Raw genomic sequence first — 26295 nt, 5'->3', positions numbered from 1 at the left:
AAAGGAAGAAGACAGCAGCAAAAAAAAAAAAAAAAAAAAAGGGACAAACAGATAACAAATAGTAAAAGAGTATGCCTAAATCCGTGTTAATAATTATGTTAAAAGTGAATGGACTAAACCAGTAAAAGGCAGAGATTATCAGAATAGATTTTTTCTTTACAAAAAGCAAGACTCAACTCTGTGCTGTCTGTAGTTAAATGCACTTGAAATATAAAGATGCATCTGAGTTGAAAGTAAATGAGTGAATAAAAGAGATACCATACAAACAATATACATAGAAGGCTAGAGTGTCAGTATTAATATCAGATAAATTAGACTTCAATACCAGGAATATTATCAGTGATAAAGAGGAATATTTCATAATGATAAAAGTGTCAATTTGGTGGTAAAATATAACACTCAAGAGTGTATATGAGTCTAATAGTACTTCAAAATACATGAAATAAAAATTGATAGAATTAAAGGGAGACAATTCACAATTCAAGTATGATTGTTAACACCTCTCCCTTAGCAATTGATAGAACAACTAGACAAAAAAATAGGCAAATAAGCAAAGATTGAAGATCTGAACACTTTTAACCACCTCAACCTAATTAATAGAGATAGAACCTTACACGCAATCAAAGGAGGATACACATTCTGTTCAAGTGCACCTGGGGCTTTTATCAAGAGAAACCATATCCTGGGCCATAAAATAGCTCTCAATAAGTTTAAAAGAACTGAAATCATTCAGAGTGTATTCTCTTACCACAATGGAAATTAAATTAGATATTAATAACAATGTGATGTCTAGGAAAACCCCAAGCATTTGGAAATTGAAAGCACAGTTCTAAATAATCTATGGATTAAAGAAGAAATCACAAAGGAAATTAAGAAGTATTTTTTTACTGAATGATAAAGAAAATTTAACATCAAGATTTGTGGGAGGCAGCTAAATCAATCATTAGAGAAAAAATATATAGCTTAAATTTGTATATTAGAAAAGAGGAAAGATCTAAAATCTAAGATCTATGAAAAAGTTAAACCCAATAAGAAAGAAAATAGAGGAGAAACCAAAGACATAGAAAATACACAAGCCATTCAGAGAATTAAGATAGCCAAAAGGTGATCCTCTGAAAAGATCAACAAAATTTACAGATCTCTGGCTAGACTGATCAAGGAAAAAGGAGACAGGACAGATCACCAATATTAGGAATGAAAGAGGAGTTATCACTACAGATCCTACAGACATCAAAAGGTTAATAATAAAATATTATGGACAACTTTATGCCAGCAAATTTAGATGACAGACAAATTCCTTAGAAAATATAACAACTGAAATAGGCACAAGATAAAACAGAAAAGCCAAAAAGCAAGAGGATGAGTATCCCAAAATTCAATATAGTGGTTACTTTGCAGAGTTTTGATAGGGAGGGAGTAGGATGCATCTGACAAGAGAATATAGAAGGATTCAAAAATACTAGTACAACAGATTCGTAAGGTGGATGATGAGTAAACTGTTCATATTATTACTCTTCTTTAAGCTGTTTGTGTATGTTACATAGCCTCTTTTGAATGTATATGTCATATTAATTAGTTTTTAAATCAACGCAATAATTGTTCCATTGTGGAGATCACGAATATAAATCTAAAGGGCTCATGAACAATGTACTGTCAAAATGGCACATAAAATGTCCAGCGATCTCATAAGCAGAATCGAAAAGTGCTGGGTCTCAAACAACTTAAATGAGTATGAGATTACATGCCCTGTAAAACTCTAAGGGGAGTTGAAAACTGGATCTAATGTTGGCAAAACACTAATTGATATCTGAGATGAATTCAGAGTTTAAAAAAATTGTTTTATGAAGTGTGTTATATTTATGTAACTTGTGATTTAAATATGTTTGGATAACTTAATGCATATTATAAACTGATATTTGGCTATTTTACTTCCATCCCAAATAACTGACCAGAAAACTTTTTGGGGGGGGGATCTTCTTATTTATGGGTTTCCTTATATTTGAGTTCATATATATATATGAATTTATGTACCCATAATATGTCCTCCACATTTCTGCTTAAATGGCATAATATATGTACATGGACACATAATATAAGCTTATATATAGTTTTCAAGTACATAACATTTTATATGTATGTTATTATACAATTGTATCACATAAACAGCACTAAACTTGAGTTTAAAAAAAATGTTTTCAAGTCCTGGCTGTCACTTACCAGCTCTGTGACATCACAGGGCAGGTCATGTTATCTCTGTTTTACAGATTAGAAAACAAAGGCTTACTGAATTTCTGTACCTTTGTATTGGCTAGATAGAAGCACCTAAGTTCATTTTTAGGCTTTGATATATTTTGGTTGAATTTGCCTTAAAGTTATCATAATGAAAAGACGTGGGATGTACAATCAGATAGACTTCTAATACAGTCCTTGTTCCAGAGTCTTTCAGCTGCAGAAGCTTGCAGAAGTAATTCACTTTTCTGAATTTCAGTTTCCTCTCCAGTATATTGGGGATAATAATGCTTAACTCCTAGAGCTGTAATGAGATAATACACATGAAGGAGCATAGCACATGGCACTGATGAGTACTCTTATAATGCTGTTGCAAGTATAATACTTATTACAGGGTATTGTTCCATCTTTGGTAGCGGAGAATTTAAAAAATTCATTTAGAATAACAAAGATTAACTTTTTGTGGAAGGACTCTACCATTAGAAATTGTAAAAAAAAAAATGATGCAGAACCTTACAATTTTTTTTCTTTAAATGGCAGCAAAGATATTAATAAGCATTTTGTCAAGAATAATGAATATGAGTGTGAAATAAATCAAGTTTGTTTATTCACTTAAAAAAAATCCCTAAAAAAGAGAATAGAATTTGCCCAAAAAAGTAGAATTCAACAAGATTGAAAAGCTAATTAGTAAATCAATCAATCAATAAATAAAAGGACAACAAAAAAAGAAAAGGAAAAAATTAATGAGAAAATATATTTCTTGAACACTCATTTTCAGGATCTAGTGGGTCAGACAAAGATCACTAGACCAAAGACTATAAAACTAGCTGCAAAAGAAAGGTACTGATGAGAATGTATAATAGCTTGAATTAGCTATGGACATGAGGGCAGACTTCTCTGAAGAAGTGATGATTGATATGAGCCAAGAGAGAATAGCAGTTAAAGGGAAAGGGGAGGGGTGGACGCCAGGAGAATAACTACTGACAGAGGGAACAGCATGCTCTGATGTAGAATATACTGATGTAGAAGACAATACTGAGTTAGAGGAACTTGAAAAAAGGATAGTGTGGCTAGAGCAAAGGGAGTGAGTGATTAGCAGAGAGGAAGACGGTTGTGGTGGTGAGTGGGGGTGGAGGTGGGAGTGGAAGTGGAGGGTATTAGTGACAATCGGACTAAATGGAGCTGGAGAGGTAGGCCCAGGTCAGAGAAGGAAGAAAGAGCTTGTACACAGTGAGAAGGATTTGGGATTTTGTTCTGGAACAATGGGAAGCTACTGACCTGTTCTAATCAGGGGACTGAAATGATCAATGGAAGGAAGGGAAGAAAATAAAAGGAAAAAGACCATCAATTAATTATAAGTCTAAGTATTCCATTAGTAAATGGAATGAAAGGGTATCTGTAGCTTCACTTCTTTACTCTCCTATTGATGACTGTGCCAAGGATAGTCCAGTTCTCGGTCACCAACAGCTGGACATACCCATGCTCTCACAATGGCTAGCGCAGCTTTGCCTCTGCTAGTACAACCTGGATGCCCCCCTGATTTGTAAATCCTTCCCTCACTTCCGTGACAACAGCACATGAGATTTAAGCCTAGCTTGTGATTCACTTGATGATGCAGAAAGCATAGCTGAATACATTTTCCGTTTCTGCAGCCAGAGTAAATGATTTCTCCATTGTTGTGACTAAAAACTAATTTGTCAGTAAATGAAGCAGATATGATTCAAATGAAGCAGAAGGACACTGAGAAGCACAATGTATAGTGTATTTTCTGATTATAACTGCATTCATTACAGAATAGTTTCCAGTGAAGGCCATATTCCCATTCTGAAGTTTATACTACAGCAAATGTGTTCCAGCTGCTCAGCGTCTATGGCCCTTTATTGCTCAAATTCTTGTCTTTTTAACAACTATATTGAGTTATAATGGGCATACAATAAGTGGCCCATATTTATAGTGAACAATATAACTTTTGACATATGTAAACACCTGTGAAACCATCGCCACAGTCAAAATAACCGTTATCTGTCACCACCAAAAGTTTCTTCCTGCACTTCCCACTGTGATCTGACCCTCCCCACCCCAAACTGCTCACGTCTACAACTAACCACTCTTTTAATCAAAATTTTGGTTGACTTGTTGTATACATTGAAATATAATCTCTAAAAGGCCCTGTCTGATCTGTTATCTTCACCCAATTCACTGTAAACATCCACCATTCACATGGAAGTCACACTAAGTTCTAAATCTTTTGAAATAATTTAATCTTTCTGAAAGATCCAGTGATTTGAGTGTGTTACTGGGCAGGAAAAGCCATAGCCCCAGGACTTGTGGTCAACACCACCACTGTTAACATTTACATCCATCTTTCAGATACCATTTGTGATGAAGAGGAAGGAACCATTTCCCCCGGAGTCACCTCTGTTCAGAGCATTGAACTTGTCCTCCCACCTCACGCAAACCATCAAGGAAATACATTTGGTGGCCAGATTATGGCTTGGATGGAGACAGTGGCTACTATTTCTGCAAGGTTCTTGGGTTTTGACCTTTGGCATGTGATATGGGGAAGTGGGGAGAGGATAGAAAGGACTAGTCAAAACGACAAGGGAAGGACCAGGGAAAATGTTGTCTTTTATCAAATTGAGAAAACTGTAAATCATCTACCTGTTCACTTTAGGATTTATCTGTCCTTTTCTTTGAAGGTGAATGTTTAAGTTCTTGGTTGAAAAATAAAAATGAAATGACAGTTCTAATACTTTATTCTGAATGATGATGTTGATCTTGTGACACTGAAACTCGTTGTAATGATAGCTTATGACAAGATGCAGAATAGAAAGTGAAGACAGCCTTTGCACCTAAAAATAAGTCAATCTAGTAACAAACCTTTTTAAAGGCAACTTACAATGAGATCTGACCTTTGAAAATGCTGGTTAGAGTTGTTTTGTCCAAAGGCTTAACTGAAAAATAAGAGGACAAAGAGGGGAGTACTTGGAAGAATACTTTTAAACTCTCCACAATTTCAAAAAGGTTATTTTATTCTTAATGGAATCATGTAGGTAATTGGGCAACTTTAAGGAATGTTGGGTACTCTAAAAATACATTCGATCAGTGCCCTTTTGACCATTTTTGTAACCACTGAAAATTAAGGCTTTATTTTCCCCCAATTAAAAGAATTTTATGCTAATGTATCTATAGTTATGATTATAGTTAGAAACCTGTACTTATACTTCATGTGAATTATGCACAAATAAGGCAGCCTGTTTGAATGAGATTGTCATTCTTAATCTTCGGAGTGGTCCGAAGGCCGAGGCAGGCACATCAATGGTGCTTCAGTGTTACTGAAGTTCTTTTGGAGTAATTGAATGACTATAGTAGGAATCTGAAATGTAGAAAATTATGGAAGTAATTTTCTTAGATTAAATATTCTTTATTTCAAAATGTCACACACATGCATGTGTACACACACATTGTGAAGTGTGGATTTCTGGAGAAATCCAGAAGATTTTTCTGTAGAAAAAAATTAGTCTTTTGATACTTGGGTGAATTCAAGTAACTGTAAAACTAAGGAAATAGTGTGACTGGCACCAGCTGGCAGTTACCCTCACTTGAACCCACTCCAACTTGGAACAGTCCTTCCTGCATGAGCCATCAGGATTAATGTAGCCCTCAAATTAAAACAACAGGAATTGGTTTGTTTGTTTTTTGGAAGGACTTTCAGAGAGAACAAGGCAAGAGTAGGACCATCAACACAAGAGAAAAGTAAAGGAGTCAGCATCTTGGTAAATACCCCACTACTTGGGGAGATGGTCATTTCCCAGAATATTTACAGACAGTGTACAGAACCACTTTCAACCACCTGATCCAGTTATTTATTTCACTCTTGAATTAAAAGAGGTGTTTATTTAGAAAACAGGTTGAGGACTTGTTGTTGCATCCATTAGGTGAATAAGGAGTTGATGAAAATATTTGGGGGGAGTGATAGATTTCTTCTCTCTCTCCTTGCCTTTGTTTCATCAGCCGCCTCTGTCAAGCACACCCCGTTCTGAAGTCTGTGGATATGTTTAAGTTCCGGGGACCATCAACAGTTGGGGATCGCCTTGTCTTCAGTGCTACTGTCAACAATACATTTCAGACCTGGTAAAGCATGTCTAGTGCTTTTAGGCTGCAATAAACAAATTCAAATTTGCACATAAATAATTTTTATTCTTACTTCAACCTAGGGTTGAGTATAGAGGACTACTTTAAAGTAACCTACTCCCTTCTAATGTCTTTTCTTTTTTTGAAAACTGCACTCAATTTTCAAAAGCTGTAGACACAAATTTAACCCCCCTGTTCTGCTTGGGGCCTCCTCACTGCTGGGTAAATTGCAATGGGCTGGTTTTTGTCTCATAATGACTCAAATATATGTGCTGGTTTGCCCAGGATGGTCCCAGTTTGTACCAGTCATCCTGTCATTAACTCCTCCTTTCACTTCCAAGTGTCCCAGTGACTACATAGTCAGCCAGCTCACAATGGGCTTGTCATTTACCACCATGAAATGAAAACCACTTCTATTTATTTTTATCATTCTTATAACACAATGAAAAGATTTAATTTAGTGGTTTTTCTAAGTGTAAAAGACAGAATCTTTGGTTTCTGTCAAATTTTAGTGTTTGATTACTTTTTGTTACAAAACAATTGTTTTTAGGGAAGAAAATTTGTCTTTGGCACAATTTAACACACAACCTCCAAGACCAAAAGATGTTCATGAATATACATAAAGCCCCAAGTTGCCTTTTTCCTACCTTTGAGTGGGAAAGCAAAGTGGAAATGCTCCTCCTAGGGGCTTGTACAAACAGATCCATGGGCCTCATGAAATGTATTTTAAAAGTAGCATAGATTTGCTGGAGATGAAGAACAGCTTCAGTCTTTTCATTGCTCCACGGTGATTGGTGGCAGTGGGCATGGGAGGCCTTGTGATGCCACGTTCTCTTTGCCCATCGCCCTGCCACCCTCCCACAGTGTTGAAGTTGGCGTGCGCGTGGAGGCGTTTGACTGTCAGGAGTGGTCTGAAGGCCGAGGCAGGCACATCAACAGTGCTTTCCTCATTTATAATGCTGTTAACAGTAAGGAAGAGCTCATCACGTTGCCCAGGATCAAACCCTCTTCAAAGGTCAGTTACCACCATGCCACGCAAGTCTTGAGAATCAGACCAGCTGTTCTGGGGAAAGCTGTGGGTACCAAGCTCTTCCAGAGACCCAGAACCTCCTTGTATCAGCAACAACCTCTATCTGGCTATTTCCCTGTTGTTGTTTTTCTTTTCTGCAACACAAAGTAAAATGGTTTTTTTCTTTTCCCCTTCCAAATTAATGAAGGAGGCCCTGAAGGCCTCACCCCTCCTCGGCCTTATGAGGCTGTTGGTGGCATGTCATCTTCTGTGCCCATTTCCGACTCCCTTTTCTTGACATCCAGTTCTCTATGCTACTCCACATTCATCTGAACTTTCCTTTCCTCATCCTGTAATTGCTTGATTGTCATCTTTCACCTTTTCTACAAAACTCTATAGTAAGATATATACGTAATTCTTGGGACAGAAAATGGTAACTATTGCCACATTTTAAAAAAGGAAATAGGGATAATGGTTGCGCTTTTATCCATGCAGCTGCCCTGTTAAAGGTTCAGCCCAGGTGTCTCTGATTGGTGAGGGCAGTTCACATAGAGACTCTGCGTCCCAATTAGCCTTTCAATTGACTTGGGAGAGATGCTTAAGGATTGTAGCACTAAAATATTAGAAATGTATTGATTTTACTTTGTTTTCTTTAAAGGATGATTTTAGAAGGTATCGTGGAGCTATTGCACGCAAGAGAATTCGCCTAGGCAGGTAAGGGATAGATGATGTAAGGATTTTGTGGAATTGTCTGTCTGACAAATTATATAACAAGAACCGTCACTGGGTCTCTGTTTCCACATTTGCAGAATGAGAAGGTCTGCTGTTCTTTCAGGCTGGCTATGATGGGAATTGTTTTTGATTGTTCTACCAGTAAAAACAGTTTTTAAACTGCTCATTTCAGTTCAAGAAAGTGTCATGGTCACCTTAATGTGCTAAATGCAGAGAAGAAAACTGTTATTTAATTTTTTTCAGAAAATATGTTACTTCCCACAAAGAAGAGATTCTGCTTTGCATACACTGGGATATACACAACCAGGTGACAGTTTTATGATTCAGAGATTTTCTTGTAAAAATTACATCTTTACAAAACTGAAATCTCCTTGTTTAAACAACTGATTTAGTTTGTACTTAGGCTAGTTAGATGAAAAGGTGAATTATATCAACCAGTCTTTTCAAAATGAAATAAAATCAAGCTATCAGTTGCTTCACTGCCTTGTTTGAATTATGTCTACAGTTTCCAAATTACAAAGTTAAGATGCCCAGCTATCAAACGTATTCAAGCAGCTTGGTACATTGAGATCTGGTATCTTATCATGATTTGTGAGTGCCAAGCTCACCAGCTTGCCTTTTTATAAAACAACAACAAGGTATTAGTCATTTTTAAGTTTTAGATCATAAAATGTAAAGGGAAATCCAAATTTAATTATAATTAATTGTAAGTTATACTGAAGACTAATCTGTCTTTGCCCGGGACATCCATTAAAATGATAGTAATTTGCTAAGCATATGGGCCACAGGTTACCTTGCCTGAATTTGGAATTGAGTTTGAAATAGAAATTATATGTTATTGCAGTTTAGTTCCAAGCTCAATGTTATCTGGCTTCAGGTATACATCTTCTAACAGTGTCCATTTTCTAAGCAAAAGATACTTGTTCACCAGTCTGTGAGTTGAACACACAGCTTTTAAACTATTTGTACTTTAGGAATCTCTGAGTCATGGCAATGTGGAGGCTCTCAAAAAGCTGGCAGCCAAAAGTGGTTGGGAGTTTACCAGTGCTGTGGACAAGGTAGGAGTCATCCAGGTACACACAACCCATTGTCTATCATGAATGTTAAGTGGTGGTGGTGGGGGTCTGCTGCTTCTGCTGCATTTAAGAAAGAAAAAGTCTTTTTGGAAAGTTATTTCTAAGAATCAAGCATATTTGCAGCCCTGTATCTCCTCTGCCACACTGGCTGATTTGGGACACCATGCATTTGAGATACCTTTGAGCTTAGCCTCTCAGAGTCTACCTGTCCTTCTCTTCTCCCTCTCCCCAAATCCTACCTGGTCCTCAAGATCCAGGACAAATTCTTCTTCATAAATCCTCTCCTATTACCCTTTCCTAATGTAACTTCTCCCTCTAGGAACTCCTTTAGCAATTATTTCTTTAAAATTAATTTGTGAATTAATTATGTACTATTTTGTGACATGTCTCCTGTGGTGACTTTGAATTGATATTTAAATCTTTACCTGGTAATTTAACTTTTTACACATAGCGTTCTTTCTCTAACTACATTATAAACTTCTTTAGGAAAGAAACCTTGTCTTGACTTAGTATCTCCCTCATCACTCACCTTTTACAGGGCTTTGCAGGTGATCAGCACTAAATTAACCTATATCATTTGGATTTTAATTTCTATAATTCCAGAGATACATTAGGAGAGCCTTTGAAGCTGTTGCCCACACTTAGTAGACTGTAAGTTCTGTGAGGGCTGTTTTGCTCACTGCTGTATTCCCAGAACATAGTAGTGTCTAGCACTTTGGAAGATACTCAATAGTTGACCCTTTGGCTATGTGCATGTTTTAGGGTGTACTGTTTTTCATCATCAATGAGGCAGTAGCCTCCAAAATGGGGTGCCCACATGTCCTGATTTTCCAGGAACAATGCTGGTTTATACCTGTTTTCCCATTTTAATTATTAACAGTGGTTCTCTGTCCCTGTTTGGATGATAAATTATATGGTCACCTTACTTTGAAACCTAAGCCAAGTCAGACACTACTTCATTGATTCTTTTCAACTCGGACTTGGACCTCCTCTCTGAGTTTGTTTTTGACTGTTTGCTTTTATTATTTTTTTGGCCTCACTAGCAAATCCTTTTGAAGTCTCCCTTTCTTCCTTCAGACCCAGTTAGGGCTGGGTCTATTCTTGGTTCAGTAGTGCAGAAACACAGATTTGACATTACTAAATCATTTGTTTCTCTCTATCCCTCATGACAGATGTTTCTAGACTTTGTTTTCTTTTACTAATATAAAATCTTCTTGCATCATTCCTGCATCTAAGCATTCATGAACAGCATTGGAAAAAACAAACTCATGTCTGGAATGAAAGAGAATAACATATTGAAGTCATGTAATATATTAAAACTTCAGTTCTTTGGGAGGTGGAGGCCAGAAAAAAAAAACACACACACAAAAAAATGATGATATATTTGCAAGTATCACTGAAGTGATGTCAATAATTAATTCTTAATTTTTGTACAGATGCTTGTTGAGGAAATTGTTTAATTAAAGAAACACCTCTATGTTATTTCTGTTGAGTTTGAATCCCTCCTTTTTTCAGATTATATTTATGATAAAGATCTGTTATTTTTCCTTTTGGAATTATTCTTCTTTCTCACTTCTTACAGCTTTTATAATTTTTTTTTTTTTTAGTTTTAAAATACAACTCTTATTTTGTCTGTCACTTTTTAATTGACAAATTCTTATAACACAATTGTTAGGAATCGTACTTATTTTGGGCTTTAAAATCTATAATTCTCAATATACATTAGATGGCAAAAGTCTGAGAATTCTGGAATTTGTAATGAAGTTGGACAGTACTTGTTTTAATCCATATTTCATTTTCAGTGTATAATGATGGAATTAATAATAGTAGTAACAGGAGGAACAAAAGATGTACTCTCATCTTAAAGGAGCTTATAGTCTATACTTATACATGAAACAACAGAAGAACAATTTTAAGGTAGGATATATAAGCAAGTGAGAGATAGTTTTTAAACCATAAAGACCCACTCTTAGGCAATTTCAAATAAGGTAACACGGTGACTTAGAACTTCAGAGAGGAGATGATTCTTAAGATAGACAGTCCTAAAAAGTAGTGTAAGGCACAGATGGCTGGAGGAGAAAGGGCTTTCTGGTCTGTGAGTAGTTCGTGCCAAGTGCTGGTGTTGAAAATGGCATACATAGGAGACTGGCCTGGCTGGGAGTGGGGGGGGTGGAGGGGGCGGCACTTTTTATTTAGGGAGCAACTGAAAATGTGCTGGAAAAGTTACGGTGAAAGCCAAAATGACGTGGACCACCTGATAACCTTTGCAGAATCCCAATTCAGGAAACAGAGCAAAGGGGAGCTTTCTCATTGAAGCTGGGGGACTGGGCCCAGAGCTTCACCTGTCCAACCTCCTCCCCCCAACCATACCCCCAGCCTTTATAGTAGGCTTCCAAGGAAACTTAGGGCTCTTCCTAGGCCTCTGTGAAACCAGTTTTCTCTCTTTCCACAATGTAGCCTCAATAACATGTTTGTCAACAGATAGCACAAGATTCTAAAACTTTAAGTTATTTCCTCTTGTACATTCATGACTTCCAAACCCATTAAACATACTCTTATTAGAATGAAAAAAATTATATAATTAATAATGTTAGCAAGCCCCAGCAGATTTTGAGCTCACTAACATTAAGCTTCATTTCGTAGCATAAAATTCTCCAACCACCAAATGATAAAGAAGACATCTGAGTTGGTTATAAATGGAATTTAACCTGCATTCTTCAGAGCTTGAAAGGGAATTCATTTTCTTGGGGAATTGATCGTGGAGAATTTTTTCAGTGAGCAAAAGCAGTCTTTTCTTAGTAGGGTCTAAAGAGAGCCAAAACCAACAGCTGCCTTTCCCTCTCTGCTTTGTTGGCATCAATGTCATTGATTCTTATTGCAGGACCATGAGAAGAACTTTCTGTTCCTTGGTCTTCTGGGGGAAGAATCAAAATACCATTCATTCACGTAGCACTGTACCTGACACTGGATAAGTCTAGGGAGCTCTGTAAGTTAGAATTTAATGGTTGCAACTTTGCTTGATGTTTGCTTTGGTTCCAGAGCATGTGTTTATAGCCTGAGAAACAGTTTCCTGGAAGGCTGGATGTAAAGGCAAGCTTGGTAGTCAGGTAAATTAGAGAGGGAAAAGGGCATAAGCAGATAGTCATTTCTTTCCTTTCTAAGCTATTTTTCGTTTCTTAGTTCTTCATTCTCTTATTGAAGATATCTATGTTTAAATAAAGGTTTTCTCCTTCACAGCCTGCTTTTTCCATCTGCTTGATTCCTGCAGTGAAGTCTTAACCCCATGTTTGTTTGTCTTCTCACAGCTTGTTGCCATGGTAATGATTATAAGATGGCAAATTTCAACACGAACTTCAAAGGACCCTGAAAGAGATGGAGCAATGTGCAGAATATAAATGTGCTCTTAGTTGAACACACATCTCTGATTATTGTAAAAAGTATAGTAGAAGGAGTAAAAAGGGATGCATTAATGTTTAAGTATATGTCAATTGGCTCCCCAAGACAGGCCTCCTCTTCTCCAAGGGCAGAATAATGTGTATTAGATACCTAGGAATTGGCCTCCTAGAAGGATGAGCTCCTCTGATTAAGAAATAAAAGAATTCTTATTACTGAAGAAATGCAGTGCTTCAGTGGTCCTGTTGAGAGATTGAGTTGGTTCTGGTGGTGGTTGGCTTGCTTCCTGGGACCCTTTGACACACTTGGAGAAATGCCTGATTCTGGCAAAGTGTCCTAGCTATAGTCTTAGTTACAGGGTCTCTTGGGGGAAAAGAGGTACAGTGCTGCTCTCCCCAGCTGTCAAGCGATATTTCTACTGTTCCAGAGTAGAGGCTGGGAAATGTCACAAATAGATAAAGAAAGGCTTACTTTCTTCATTTTTCATAAGAAAAACTGTTGCATAGTAATAAAGTAGCCCACACTCATGCCACATGTTGTTTGAAGAACACAGGACTTTAACATCTTGATAATAGCTCTCTCTCTAGTCATCTGTTTTAGTTTCCTCATTGCTAAAGCAAATACCATGCAATGGGTTGGCTTAAACAGTGGGAATTTGTTGGCTAGGAGAAGTCCAAAATCAAAGACGAGAAAGCTGATGCTTTCTCCTTGAAGACTGTCATGTTCTGGGACTGGCTGCCAGTAGTCGTTGGTCCCTGGCTTTTCTGTCACATGGCAATGCACATGGTATCCTTTCCTGGCTTCTCCCTTCTCTTCTGGGTTCTGTGGACATTTGGCTCCTGGCTGCTCCCTCTGGCTTCTGTCTCACTGTGACCTTCCCTAAAAGGCCTTTGGTAATAGGATTAAGTAAGACTCTTCTGGACTGAATTGGGCAACACCTTAACCAAAGTAACCTCGTAACAAGATTTCACACTCCCAAGAATGGACTAAATATAAGAATATGTTTTTCTGGGGCACATAGCTCCAAACCACCACATCTAGGTATTTGAAGTGACCTTTTCATCATTTGGCTTCGTTTTTACCCAGGTAGCAAGATGCCATAGCTAGTGCAGTTAATCTATGCTACATATATATGTGTGTCATTTTGAAGCTAGGAACATTAATTTTTCTTTTGTAATTTACTTTTTCTTGCTATTGTCTTTTAGATGAAAATTTATACTCTGGAGGAGTATGATGTTTTATCTATTTGGGTTGAAAAGAATGTGGAAAGACCAGCACATGTGGCTTATCATCTCTTGTCAGACTTTACAAAGCGACCTTCGTGGGACCGTCATTTCTTGTAAGAATGTATTAATTTTTTTTCTATTAATCAACCCTGATGTCATAGAAAAAATGACTTCCACATTGAAATTCATCTCCATAGCCCAATGTATGACCCACTGTCTTATTATTTAAAGACTATTTTTAAAAGCTTACTCTACACAGAGTACTGCATCAAGTGTTATTGAGACATACACAATTATTATAATTATTCATTTATCATCTACCTTAGGTTGAAATGCTTTATCTCATCCAATGTAATCCTCCTAAGAACTCTTCATGGTTCTGAGACTTGCCAAAATTACACAGGCAGTCAAGTGATGAAACCTGAATATGAACACAGACCTAAGCTAGGTCTGAATTCCACAATCTTACACTTTAATACACAACCTCATTGCTTTTGACAAAGTGATTTTCTAATTGTCCTTCCCTCTTACCACTCTTGATATTTAATTGGTGTGTCCTTCTTTTCCTATGAAAACAATACTTCCAGGGGAAGCTAAGAGGCTGTGTGAGTACTGATGGTAAAGGCATTTCTTCATGCTTTCCTTGTCTGCTCAAGTCTCCCCCCCTGTGCAATTTTGGCAAGTTTCACAACCCTGAATTCTTGGGAGGATTACATTGGATGAGGGTAAAGTATGCAAGAGTCAAATCTCTTACTTCTGTGGCTTCCTGCCTCCTGCATCCCTAATTCTATCTCCACCACTCTCCCTCCTTTCCTGGAATACAGAGCTGTACACCTGCTCAACTGCACCGACAGTGACTGATTGCACTCAGGCCCAGCCCCCTTCTCAAGGAAGGAGACTTTAGTCTGAGTCCAGCCACCTCAGCTATGCTACCCTTCAGGGCTGTGGAGAGACCTTGTTGAAAGGGAAGGATTTGTGAGATAAGCTTCCTACTAATAATAAGCATTATCATTTATTTCCTACTCTTGTCAAGGTAGACCTTCAACTTTTAAATTTCCAAATAATACCATATAACAGAAAATACCACTAAAGTGTACTGTCTCTGGGGTCAAGTGTTACATTTACATAGATGCCAGAATGATAGATTATGGTTACTGCTATCATAATAAAACACTCTAAGAGAAAACAGTTCACAATTTTATTGCATCAATATTTGTAGTTGCTCTATAACTAAAAAGCTTTTAGGAAAACAAATGCCTAGACTTTGGTGTTAATTTTTTTAAGGGTTTTTCCCACTATTGTCCATGTAAGTTGACATTCCAGCCAAACTGAACTTGAGTGAATGGAGGAATGAATGAATGAATGAATTCAAATTCAACTAACTTTTCTTGTGCACCTACTATAATTCATGTACTGTACCAGGTGACCTCATTTAATCCTCACATAACCCCATACAATAGGTTTTGTCTACATTTTACAGATGAAAAAATGAAGTGACTTGCCTAATATAGCATAGCTAATAAGTGTCAATCTGGGGTTCAAAGGCAAGTACTCTCTCAGTCCATCTTTGACTGTCCAGATCAAGTCTTCAAAATATTTTTACCTCATCCTAGAGAAAAATAGTTTTGTAGAAAACAGCTAAACGTCTTTCTCTGAAGTGTTGAGGGCAGTGAACTGAGTCAGATGGACATCACTCTCCTTAGCACCTGCAGAATTATTCATTCTGATCAAATAGCTCATTCTAAAGGCACACCTTGAGCATGATGCTGGCTTTGAGGAAGATGGTTAGGTGAACAGAAGGGGTGTATGTGGACATCAATAATGGAATTATACAAGCAAACAAGAGAAGGGAATGCCTTATTCTGGTAGGTAGAAAAGTGCAGCCTTTTTTCACTTGTCTATTTATACAGGTCCTGTGAAGTCATAGAGTGTGTGAGTGAAAATGATCGTATATACTACATCACCTGTCCTGCAGTGAATGGTGACAAACCCAAAGACTTGGTAGTACTTGTATCACAAAGAAAGCCTCTCAAAGATGGGTGAGTATAAGTGGTTCAAATATTATAGCAATGTTTTATAGCATAGAATAGAAATAGTTAGCATGAAAATAAAGAAGTCAATGTAGGCATTTCTGGTTTTGAATGGTGTTCATTTGAATTTTTTTTAAATGGACTTCTAGCTATCATTAAAAAAAAAATAAACAGTCATCTACTGAGTGGCAGCTGTGTGAGAAGCAAGACTCAGAAAGCATTTCCCTTTCCTAGATGCTTCCTACTCTTGCCTCTTAGAACACTGGATTTGGGGACACTTCCTCTCATGAGAACCTAGAAGATTTTCTTTTCTCTTTCAGTAACAGTTACACAGTGGCAGCAAAGTCAGTTGTTCTGCCATCAGTCCCACCTTCTCCACAGTATATCAGAAGTGAAACCATATGTGCTGGATTTCTGATCAATGCTATTGACAGCAGTTCATGTACAGTAAGTTTGATGAAACAGTTGCAGATTAATTTACTCCCACAGATATAGAGAAAGCTCTTACTTTACCCATATTTCCTAATTAATTGTAATTTTGGGATGTGTGTCCACACCAGGGTACTCCTTGGGTCATTCTTTCAGATCCATTTCAGAAGCTCCCTGGAAGATTAGGGTCATAGCCTCCCCTACTGCTAGTGAGATACAGATCCCCACTTAAAAAGGCTTCAAGCCAATAAGACTGTAAATTAAAATACTGTATTTCTTTTTGAAACAGGTGTCTTACTTTAACCAGATTTCTTCTGGCCTCCTTCCTTACTTTACCGGGAATATTGGTGGCTGGTCAAAATCCATTGAAGAAACAGCAGCCTCTTGTATACAATTCATAGAGAATGCTCCTGAAGATAGATGTATAAACATATCTTAAACAGTCAACTTTCAATTATCTATATGTTGGTTTCCCTGTTTTTAATTCCAAGCACACTTACCCCTGGCACTTGGCAAGCTTTGGAGTCACTGAATGATTTAATATCAGCCTACGCAGAATGCAGTTAGGAAGAGGTTAAAAACGAAATGCATCTCAAGTCAAATACCAGTGATTTGAATTAGCATTAAAAAAGCTTTAAAATTCTTTTTAGATCATCTAGGCCTCTATTCTCTTCCAGATGCACAGGTAATAATAAAATTGCCTACATGAAGCATTGTATTTTCTGTAAAATTTAACAAATTTGGTTAAAGTGATCATAAACATTTTTCATGTTACAGAAATGTGTTCTGTTTGAAATTTGTATTTTTATAAAATCTGAAATGACTTGTAAGTTGAATAGTTGATTACTAATGTGGCATTGTTCCATGTACAGCAGGTATCCATGTGTCAGAAGCACCTGACAAGATGTATTACATGTTTTAGAGCTTTAGATTAGGAGGACATTAAAATATAATGGAATGCAATCAATTTTAGTGATAGGACATACTTTACTAGTGTCATTTAAAATATATTCAAGGTGGCTGGCCAATTTAGTATCTATTGCTATATATACACATACAAAGTACCTACAAAATGTGATATTGCAGAGAAAGAGAATATTAACCGAGCTCTACTTTCATAACCATTACGTTAGCACTTTATTCCTTAGACTTCAACATTCATTATTCTACTCTGTCTGTGATTTGACTTATCTCAGAAGGCAAACCAGAATATATTAAGTTAGCCTCCTCTATGGAACAACCTTTAAAAGTTGAAGGACTTCTCCATTAGAGTTTAGGGCACTAATGAGGTTAGATACATTCTGTTAGTTTGCCACATCCCTACCTGTATTCTCCCTGGCACCCCTCCCCCCGCACTCACACACACAGTCTAAGCTTAGTCGTATTATTTTTATTTTTCTGTGTCAGCAAGTTTGCACTTCTGTGAACTTTGGACTGTGCTCCAATTTTATGAAATTTTACATTTATATACAGTAAGAGTAAATATGTAGATTAAAATGATTATACATTACATTGCAGAAGTAAAGGATTTTGAGGATACTTTTAGATAAATGATGAAAAAGAAGCTAGTATTATAGGTGTTATATTACACTAAAATTTTGTCTGCTAAATTTTCAGACCTCTTCTACAATTGAGGCTCTTCCAAATGCAGTCTACCTAGCTTAGCTCTTTGAATTTATATTTTTTGAAGCTTTTTGCTGAACAGAAAAATTATGAGGCTGAAGGAGAGTGTAACCTTAGCTGGATCATTTTTTAGTCATAATGATGTTGCCCTTTTCAATTTATAACACAGGCATGGTCTATACCTGCATTGCCCAATATGGTAGTCACTAGTCACATGTGGCTGTTTAAATTTAAATTAATTAAAATTAGGTAAAATTTAAAATTCATTTCTCTCACACTAGCCCCATTTCAAGTGTATATTAATCACATGTGGTTAGTGGCTACTGTGTTGGACAGTGCAGATGTAAAACATTTCAATCATCACAGAAAATTCTATGAGATAGTGCTGGTGTATTCCGTTTATCCCATTCTTAAAATACAGACAGAACTGTTGTTTTTCCATCTTCACCTATCTTTGTATCAAACAATGCTTTCTGCCCTTTATAAAAGATTTTGCTTTTATGCCTCTGAACAAAGACAGGGCTCATCTACCTGGCTCATCCACAACCTTTCTTGGATCACTGGTCATGGCCTAAGTTGAAATGCTAACTTTCAGGACTGCTGGACTTGAGGGAATTTAAAAAGGTCCAGCAGAGGAAAAGATACAATGCATCCAGGCTCTACTCAGGGCATCTCAAAAATGTGAAACCTTTGGCCTGAAACAATGCCCCAACTGACAAAAGTGTTCCAGTTGTAAAATTCAACAACAGCATTCATTCAATAAATCTTTATTGAGAACCGACTTTATTCTAGATGCTTCTTGGCACTGCAGGTTCAGCAGGGAACAGAAGTGTACTGGTTACATCATAAATAAAATAAATAATATAGATTAGAAGATAAGTGTTACATGGAAATAAAAAGCAGGGTAAAGGAGATGATGGGTGCTATGGAGGGAGTGGAGATAGTTGGGTATTTTAAATAGAGTGGTTAGGGTAGGCTTCACTGGATGACATTTGAGCAAAAACCCGAAGACAGAGAGGGAGTAGACCATGAGGATCTCTGGATGTAGCATGTTTCCTGCAGAAGGAATAGCCAGGGCAAAGCCCCTTGATGTGGGAGTGTTTCTGGCACATTTTTGAAAAAGCAGGGGAGCTGGAGATGTTGAGAGGAGTGAGAGATAGTAAGACAGCAAATGAGAGAGAGCCTTCTGTTACATTCTGTGGTTCCCAGGCTTTAAGTAAGCATCTAAGCTGTTCATTAGTAGGTGTTTCCGTTTGCTAAAGCTGACAAAATACAATATACCAGAAATGGATTGGCTTTTAACAATGGGGATTTATTAACTTACAAGTATACAATTCTAAGGTCATGAAAATGTCCAAATTAAAGCATCAACAGGATGATACCATCTCTGGAGACTGGTGGCTAGCTTGGGCTCCTCTGTCAGATAGCAAGGCACATGGCAACGTCTGCTGGTCCTTATTTCCTGGGTTTCATTGCTTTCAGCTTCTGGCTTCTTTGTCTGTGGCCTTTTCTCTAAATTTCTCTGGGTGTTTCTCTCTGTTTCATCTTCTGGCTTCTCTGGGGCATTTTTCTGTGAGCTTCTCTGGGTTTTTCCTATCTTTTATCCTATTAAAAAGGACTCCAGTAAGAGGATTAAGACCCACCTCATTCAAGGTGGGTCACATCTCAATTGAAATAACCTAATTAAAAAGTCCCACCCACAATAGGTCAACACCCACAGGAATAGACTGAGAGAACATGACCTTTTCTGGGTTACATAACAGTTTCAAACTATCACAGTAATCATCCTCATTCCCTTAGAGTCTAAGAACAGAGGAAACAAAAATGTTAAATTTTCCTTGGGAGTGTCAAAGTATCCTTAAGGAACACTTAAGATTTCATGCCTTTCTCTATGGCAAGTGCTTTCAAGTGCTTCTAACAGGCCAGAAAACTTTTTTTTTTTAAGAAACGAAGTTTATTTGTATTAATTCTATCTGGTTTTAATGCAACGAAGTTGATGATATACATACAGTTTTTCTATCTTTTTTAAAAGAAAGAATTTAGAAAAAAATGTGAAAATTGATAAAAATATAGTTTCTCCTTGTACTCAAACACCTTAGGAAATGAGGAACAATTTTAATAAAGATTGAAAGAAACCAGTGTACCTTTGTATGTATGGTCACATGGTTTTGTTCAAATTTTTATTGCATATCTTAAGAGATAACCTTGAAAAATTTTTATTTTGCTATATATTACAAGGGTAGTTTTGTAAATATATATTGAAAAGGTGTATGTAAAGTCATAAGTTTTGTGATTTAGAATAAATTACTTAAATGAGAACTTTTACATTTGTTCATGATTTACTTCACCCATTTGAAGGTAGTGTATCTACTGGAAGAGGCAGTTCACCATGATCCCTGAGTGTTCTTGCACTTTCTTGCTCAGCGTGCCAGAATGTAAGACTTACCATCTCCTGATTCTGAGCTATTTCTGTAGCTGGTCCTATAAGCAAATAAGTAAGTCAGGATGACCACAGCATGACTACAGCGTAATTGCTTTCTCTTTGGGGAAGGGGAAACCAGCTTTTCTGCTTTCTGCAGTGTTTGCTGCTTGCTCAAAACATGCTGGGCCCTGGGTTCCTCAACTACTCAGCTGTGAAACAACCCTCTACATGTGCAGCATCCATCGACCCATCTTATCACCCCTGTGAGATGCGGGGTGAAGGGAAGTGATACAAATAAGCTGATACTCATGCTGCTTGCTGTGCCATGAGTAATAAAAACTTGTGTCTCTGAACCAGGAGACTCATGTCTTCTCCCAATGTCCATGAAACAGTAACATGCTAACTTACTAGCTTACTAGGAATCTCAGACCGACCCTTCACAGTTCTTGACAGTAACCCATTTCCAGATTCAAATGTCAGAGCAATACTAGATAAAAGTGCCTTTCTCATTTTATTCCTGCAAGGATGACCACACCATATAAAAATCTACACATCTGATATTATTTCCCACTTGCCCATTTCATAATGCAACAGTCTTAGGGATATTGAAAAATAGATCAGAGAGGGGAGGCTTGGAGGAGGAGCGGCCGCCACGGGACACCCGGCTCGGCTGGGCCCGGCCGGGAAAGGCGACTCCGGCTCCCAGGCGGCCTGTAGTTCCCAGCCCGCGGCGGTGGCGGCGGCGGCGGCGGCGGGCGACAGGTGCGAGTGAGATGCGGTCGCGGGCAGCCGGGATGCGAGCAGCGGCCCCGGGCTCCTCAGCCCCGGACGCGCGGTGGATGAGGGCGAGCACGCGGACGCTGGGCAGCCGCCAGCCACGCCGCTTCCGTAAACACTCATTTAGGACTCGTTCGCTCCGCTGAGCCCGCCGGCCTGGCTGCCTTCCTCCCCAGATCCCTGGCGCCCCCGCCATGGAGGCTCCGCTCGACCCCGGGCCCCACGCTGACGCCTCCGCGGCGGCCTAGGCTTCGGCGCTGCTGCATGGCCCGGAGGTGGCGCGGCTCCGTGAGGAGCAGGAAAAGGTGGTCAGTAACTGCCGAGAGAAAATCCAGCACTGGAAGAAGGTAGATAATGACTATAATGCCCTTCAAGAAAGACTCAGTACATTGCCTGATAAGTTGTCTTATAATATCATGGTACCATTTGGCCCTTTTGCCTTCATGCCAGGAAAACTTGTCCATACTAATGAAGTCACTGTTTTACTTGGGGACAACTGGTTTGCAAAGTGCTCAGCAAAACAGGCTGTAGGCTTAGTTGAGCACAGGAAAGAACATGTAAGAAAAACAATAGATGATTTTAAAAAAGTGATGAAAAATTTTGAATCCAGAGTTGAATTCACAGAAGATTTGCAGAAAATGAGTGATGCTGCAGGTGATATTGTTGACATAAGAGAAGAAATTTAAAGTGACTTTGAATTTAAAGTAAAACACAGAATTGACCATAAACCTCACTCCAAACCCAAAACTTCAGATATTTTTGAAGCAGATTTTTCTTCAAATGATGTAAAATCCAAAGATTTGCTTGCTGATGAGGAACTGTGGGCTCGACTTGAAGAACTAGAGCGACAAGGAAGTTTGCTGGGAGAACTTGATAGTCATCCTGATTCTGGAATTGCAAATGGAGAAGATACAACTTCTTCTGAGAAGGAAAAAGAAGATCAAAACCCGAAAGGGAATGGGGCTCATCAAGTAACAGATTCTCTTACTCCCAGCAGTTGTCAAGAGGATTTTACAGATTCAGAACTGTTCAGTGGTCAAGTGAATGCTCAGTTGAATTGTTCAGTGAATGGTTCAAATTCCTATCCTAGTAATGAAGAAGATGAAGATGAGGATGAGGATGAGGATGATGAGGATGGTGATAATGAAAATGACCATGATGCTTTAGGGATTGGAGATAAATCTGTACCAACAATATATTTTTCTCATACTGTTGAACCTAAGACGGTCCGAATAAATACTGGAAAAAATACCACTTTAAAATTTAGTGAAAAGAAAGAAGAAGCCAAACGTAAGCGAAAGAACAGCTCTGGCAGTGGCCATTCTGCCCAGGAGCTGCCTACCATTAGGACTCCTGCTGACATTTACAGAGTCTTTGTTGATGTTGTGAATGGAGAATATGTCCCTCGTAAATCAATCCTGAAGTCTCGAAGCAGAGAGAACAGTGTTTGTAGTGATACCAGTGAAAGCAGTGCTGCTGAATTTGATGATCGACGTGGAGTTCTGAGGAGTGTTAGCTGTAAAGAAGCCACTTGCAGCAATATCAGTGAGAGCATTTTGGAAGAACAACAAGAAAGTCATCAAAAAAAACTTTTGCCTTTATCAGGAACACCTGAGGCTTTTTCTGGAACTGTAATAGAAAAAGAATTCATATTACCATCCTTAACACCTCATCCAGCCATTGCTCATGCTGTACTACCCACTATTCCAGAACGAAAAGAATTTTTGTCAGATGTGTCAGAAGAAACTACCAACAGGGTTTCAAAGTTCAAAGCTGCCAGATTTCAACAGAAAAACTAGGCTCTTCTTTGGAAGTGGGAGTTAACATCCTGAAACCTAGTTTTGCATTTGTTGAGTATATATAGCAAAGTATGTTACATGTAGTTTGAAATAAGGGTTCCTGAGTTACTTATGGCAAGTTGTTTTACCCTTAGAGTGATATTAAAATTAAATGTTTGGGGGGCTGAGTGGGAGGGAGGGGGGAGTCAGCCATAAATGACCGCGGTGGGACTTGGTTTCCCTCCCGGGAATGTTGGGGCCACGGTAATCGACGCAGACTTGGGTGGTTGTGGGCTGCTTTGGTGTTTATTAATTATGAATACAGTTCATGACCCTCTGGGAGGGTCTCAGGAAGACCCGTCCTGCTGCTCCTGGAGCCTGGACGAGTGAAGACCCCTCCGTACCTCAGTTTCCTCATTTGCAAAATGGAAACCAGCCCTTTCCTGTTTCTGACATTCCCACATCTCGAGTTACCATTTGCTTTCCTATTTATTATGTGTTCATTTGTTGTTGGTTGTATATAGTCATGACACAGTGTGCTGAAGCCATCAAAAGCTGTGTGACGGTCGGAGGTCTGGGACAAGTTTAAGAAGAGAGAACCTAAATTGGTAATAAATCAATAAGAAACAAATGTTAACATTCACTCAGTGAAAAGTGTCATGTATAAGTTCAACATATTTCGGAGGTGCACATGGACACCTCTACCTTCTCCAGGAAGAACAGAAAATGAACAAATCCCAGGAACAAGTGTCGTTCAAGGATGTGTGTGTGGACTTCACCCAGGAAGAGTGATGTCTACTGGACCCTGCTCAGAAGATCCTATACAAAGATGTGATCCTAGAAAGTTATAGCCACCTCATCTCAGTAGGTTATTGCATTACTAAACCAGAGGTGATTTTCAAGATAGAGCAAGGAGAAGAGCCCTGGATGTTAGAGGAGGGTTTCCCAAGGCAGCACTACTCAGAAGACTGGAAAGGTGATGACCTGATAGATAACAACCAGGAAAATCAAGATGAACATTTTTGGCAACTTGTATTCACCAACAACAAAACATTAAATATAGAGAGTGGTAATAGAGTAGGGAAATCTTTCACTCTGGGCACTGACCCTGTTCCCTCAAGAAATAATTCCTATAAAATATGTGATTCATGTGAAATGAGTTTGAGAAATATTTCAGACTTAATTATAAAGAAGAAGAACTATTCAGGAAAGAAGCCCGATGAGTTCAATATATGTCAGAAATTGCTCCTTGATATTAGACATGAGAAAATTTCTACTGGAGAGAAATCTTACAAATATAATCAAAAAAGAAATGTCCTCAATCATAGCAAGGGTCTCACTCAGCAATTTTTGACCAACCTTTTGAATATAATGAAAATGGGAAAGGCTTCCATGAGGAGACAGCCTGTTTTAAAAATAAGAAATCTCAGATAGGAGAGACTCTCTCTAAACATAATGAATGTGGAAGAGCCTTCAACCCAAATTTAAAGTTCAGTATTTCTCAGAGAACTCATTTGGATATGGAGCCATTTGAATGCAATATTTGTGGGAAGCCCTTCTATCTGGATTTAAGATTTGAACACCAGAGACCTCTTACAGGAGTGAATCCTTATGAATATAATGGATATGGCGAAATCTTCTGTAACAATTCAACTTTCATTATCCATCAGGGAGCTTACTCAAGAAAGATTCACCATGATTATAAAGTAAGTGACAAAACTTGGGAAAAGTCAACCCACTTTAAACATCAGATAGAATACATGGGGGAAAAACCCTATGAGTACAGTGAAGAATGGGAATAATTTCAGCAAAAAAATAACATCTCACCCGACTTCAGAGAGGTCACTCAGGAGAAAAAACCTTTGAATGTGGTGAATGTGGGAAAACATTTTGGGAGAAATCAAACCTCCCTCAGCATCAGCGAACACACACAGGAGAGAAACCCTATGAATGTACCAAATGCGGGAAATCCTTTTGCCAGAAACCTTTTACCAACCATCAGCGAACACATACAGGGGAAAAACCCTATGAATGTAAACAGTGTGGAAAAACATTCTGTGTGAAGTCAAACCTCACTGAACATCAGAGAACACATACAGGGGAAAAACCCTATGAATGTAATGCATGTGGGATATCCTTCTGTTACAGGTCAGCGCTAACTGTACATCAGAGAACGCACACAGGAGAGAAACCCTTTATATGTAATGAATGTGGGAAATCCTTCTGTGTGAAGTCAAACCTCATTGTACATCAGAGAACTCACACAGGAGAGAAACTGTATAAATGTAATGAATGTGGGAAAACCTTCTGTGAAAAATCAGCTCTCACCAAACAACAGAGAACTCACACAGGGGAGAAACCCTATGAATGTAATGTACGTGGGAAAACCTTTAGCCACAAGTCGGTATTAACTAAACATCAGAGAATTCACACAAGGGTGAAAGCCCTCTCAACGTCCTGAATGTTCAGAAGCCTTTTCCACCTGTCAAATTTGTTTCACAATTTAAAAAATGAAATTACAGAAACCGAAAGAACACCACAATTTACCAAAAAATGACATCTCATTGGACTTCAGATAATTGGTACTAGGATAAAACCTTATAAATGTCTTGAATATGTGAAAGGTTTCAAGAAAAATTAAAACTTTTCTTCAGAAAATTTGTCCCGAGGGGATAGTATTCATTTAAGAAATGTGGTAAAAATCTTTATCTACAATTTATATTGTATAGTGTCATGTTCCAGATGTGATACCAAAATCTTATTGTAACTACAATGGACAGTATTCATTTGTACCCATATTCACAGTGGAATCCGACTCTTAAAAAATGTTGAATGACAACATCATTAAACAGATGAAGAATCCCTGATGTTTGTAGGTATTATGTGAGTATGCTAATATAACAAATTTGGGGTATGTTATTGGAGCCCAACATGGTTGTAAGGAGAAAATATGAACCTTTAGCTTAGTAACTATTATGATATAAATTAATGTTTTCCACACTAAATACTACCAGTCTTTATAATGTGTCATAATTATATATATATATATATATATATATATATGTTTATGTGTGTGTATGTAAATATGCACACACAGTGGTGTGCTAGAATCAGTTCATACTGGCTTGCAAGTACTGACTTAAATTTTTGGGAATTTTGTGAGCTTCTTGTTAAATGTCATTATTAAACATTAAATCATGTAAGCCCATAAATTATATTAAAAACAAAGGTAATAAATACTTAAAACTCAAAAAAAAAAATTAAATGTTTGAATACTTTAATATTCAGCTTATTTTGTTAATTCCCTGAATACTGTCAACACCCTTGTCTAAGTTTCCCTTATGATGCAGTGGCAGCATTTCAAATTATTTTTAAGAGAATATTGTTCTTATGCATTGTTTTTGTGTTTCAATACAGGCAGTTTTGTACCAGCTGTG

At 37.9% G+C, this 26295-nt stretch overlaps 1 protein-coding gene and 2 pseudogenes across 2 annotated transcripts in view; all 3 read left to right on the top strand.

The window, feature by feature from the left end:
- Nucleotides 1–17088, top strand: part of ACOT12 (acyl-CoA thioesterase 12) — a 61462-nt gene extending 44374 nt beyond the window's left edge. For both annotated transcript variants that reach the window (XM_037801542.1, XM_037801543.1), the window contains 10 exons: nt 4600–4756; nt 6244–6363; nt 7228–7378; nt 8031–8086; nt 8348–8411; nt 9079–9162; nt 13779–13912; nt 15710–15838; nt 16150–16276; nt 16548–17088. In XM_037801542.1, coding sequence (XP_037657470.1) covers nt 4600–4756; nt 6244–6363; nt 7228–7378; nt 8031–8086; nt 8348–8411; nt 9079–9162; nt 13779–13912; nt 15710–15838; nt 16150–16276; nt 16548–16697 — 1172 coding nt within the window. In that variant the 3' untranslated portion in view covers nt 16698–17088. The remainder of the gene's footprint in view (nt 1–4599; nt 4757–6243; nt 6364–7227; nt 7379–8030; nt 8087–8347; nt 8412–9078; nt 9163–13778; nt 13913–15709; nt 15839–16149; nt 16277–16547) is intronic.
- Nucleotides 17089–21259: 4171 nt separating this feature from the next.
- Nucleotides 21260–22892, top strand: LOC119508040 (annotated as a pseudogene).
- A 430-nt stretch (nt 22893–23322) lies between these two features.
- On the top strand, nt 23323–25319 carry LOC119508038 (annotated as a pseudogene).
- The last annotated feature ends 976 nt before the right edge of the window (nt 25320–26295 follow it).

This window comes from Choloepus didactylus, chromosome 13 (assembly GCF_015220235.1).
Source record: "Choloepus didactylus isolate mChoDid1 chromosome 13, mChoDid1.pri, whole genome shotgun sequence".
In the NCBI taxonomy this organism is placed as follows: Eukaryota; Metazoa; Chordata; class Mammalia; order Pilosa; family Megalonychidae; genus Choloepus; species Choloepus didactylus.
The sequence above is the reverse complement of the archived record's forward strand: the minus strand, read 5'-3'. Positions and strand labels throughout refer to the sequence as shown.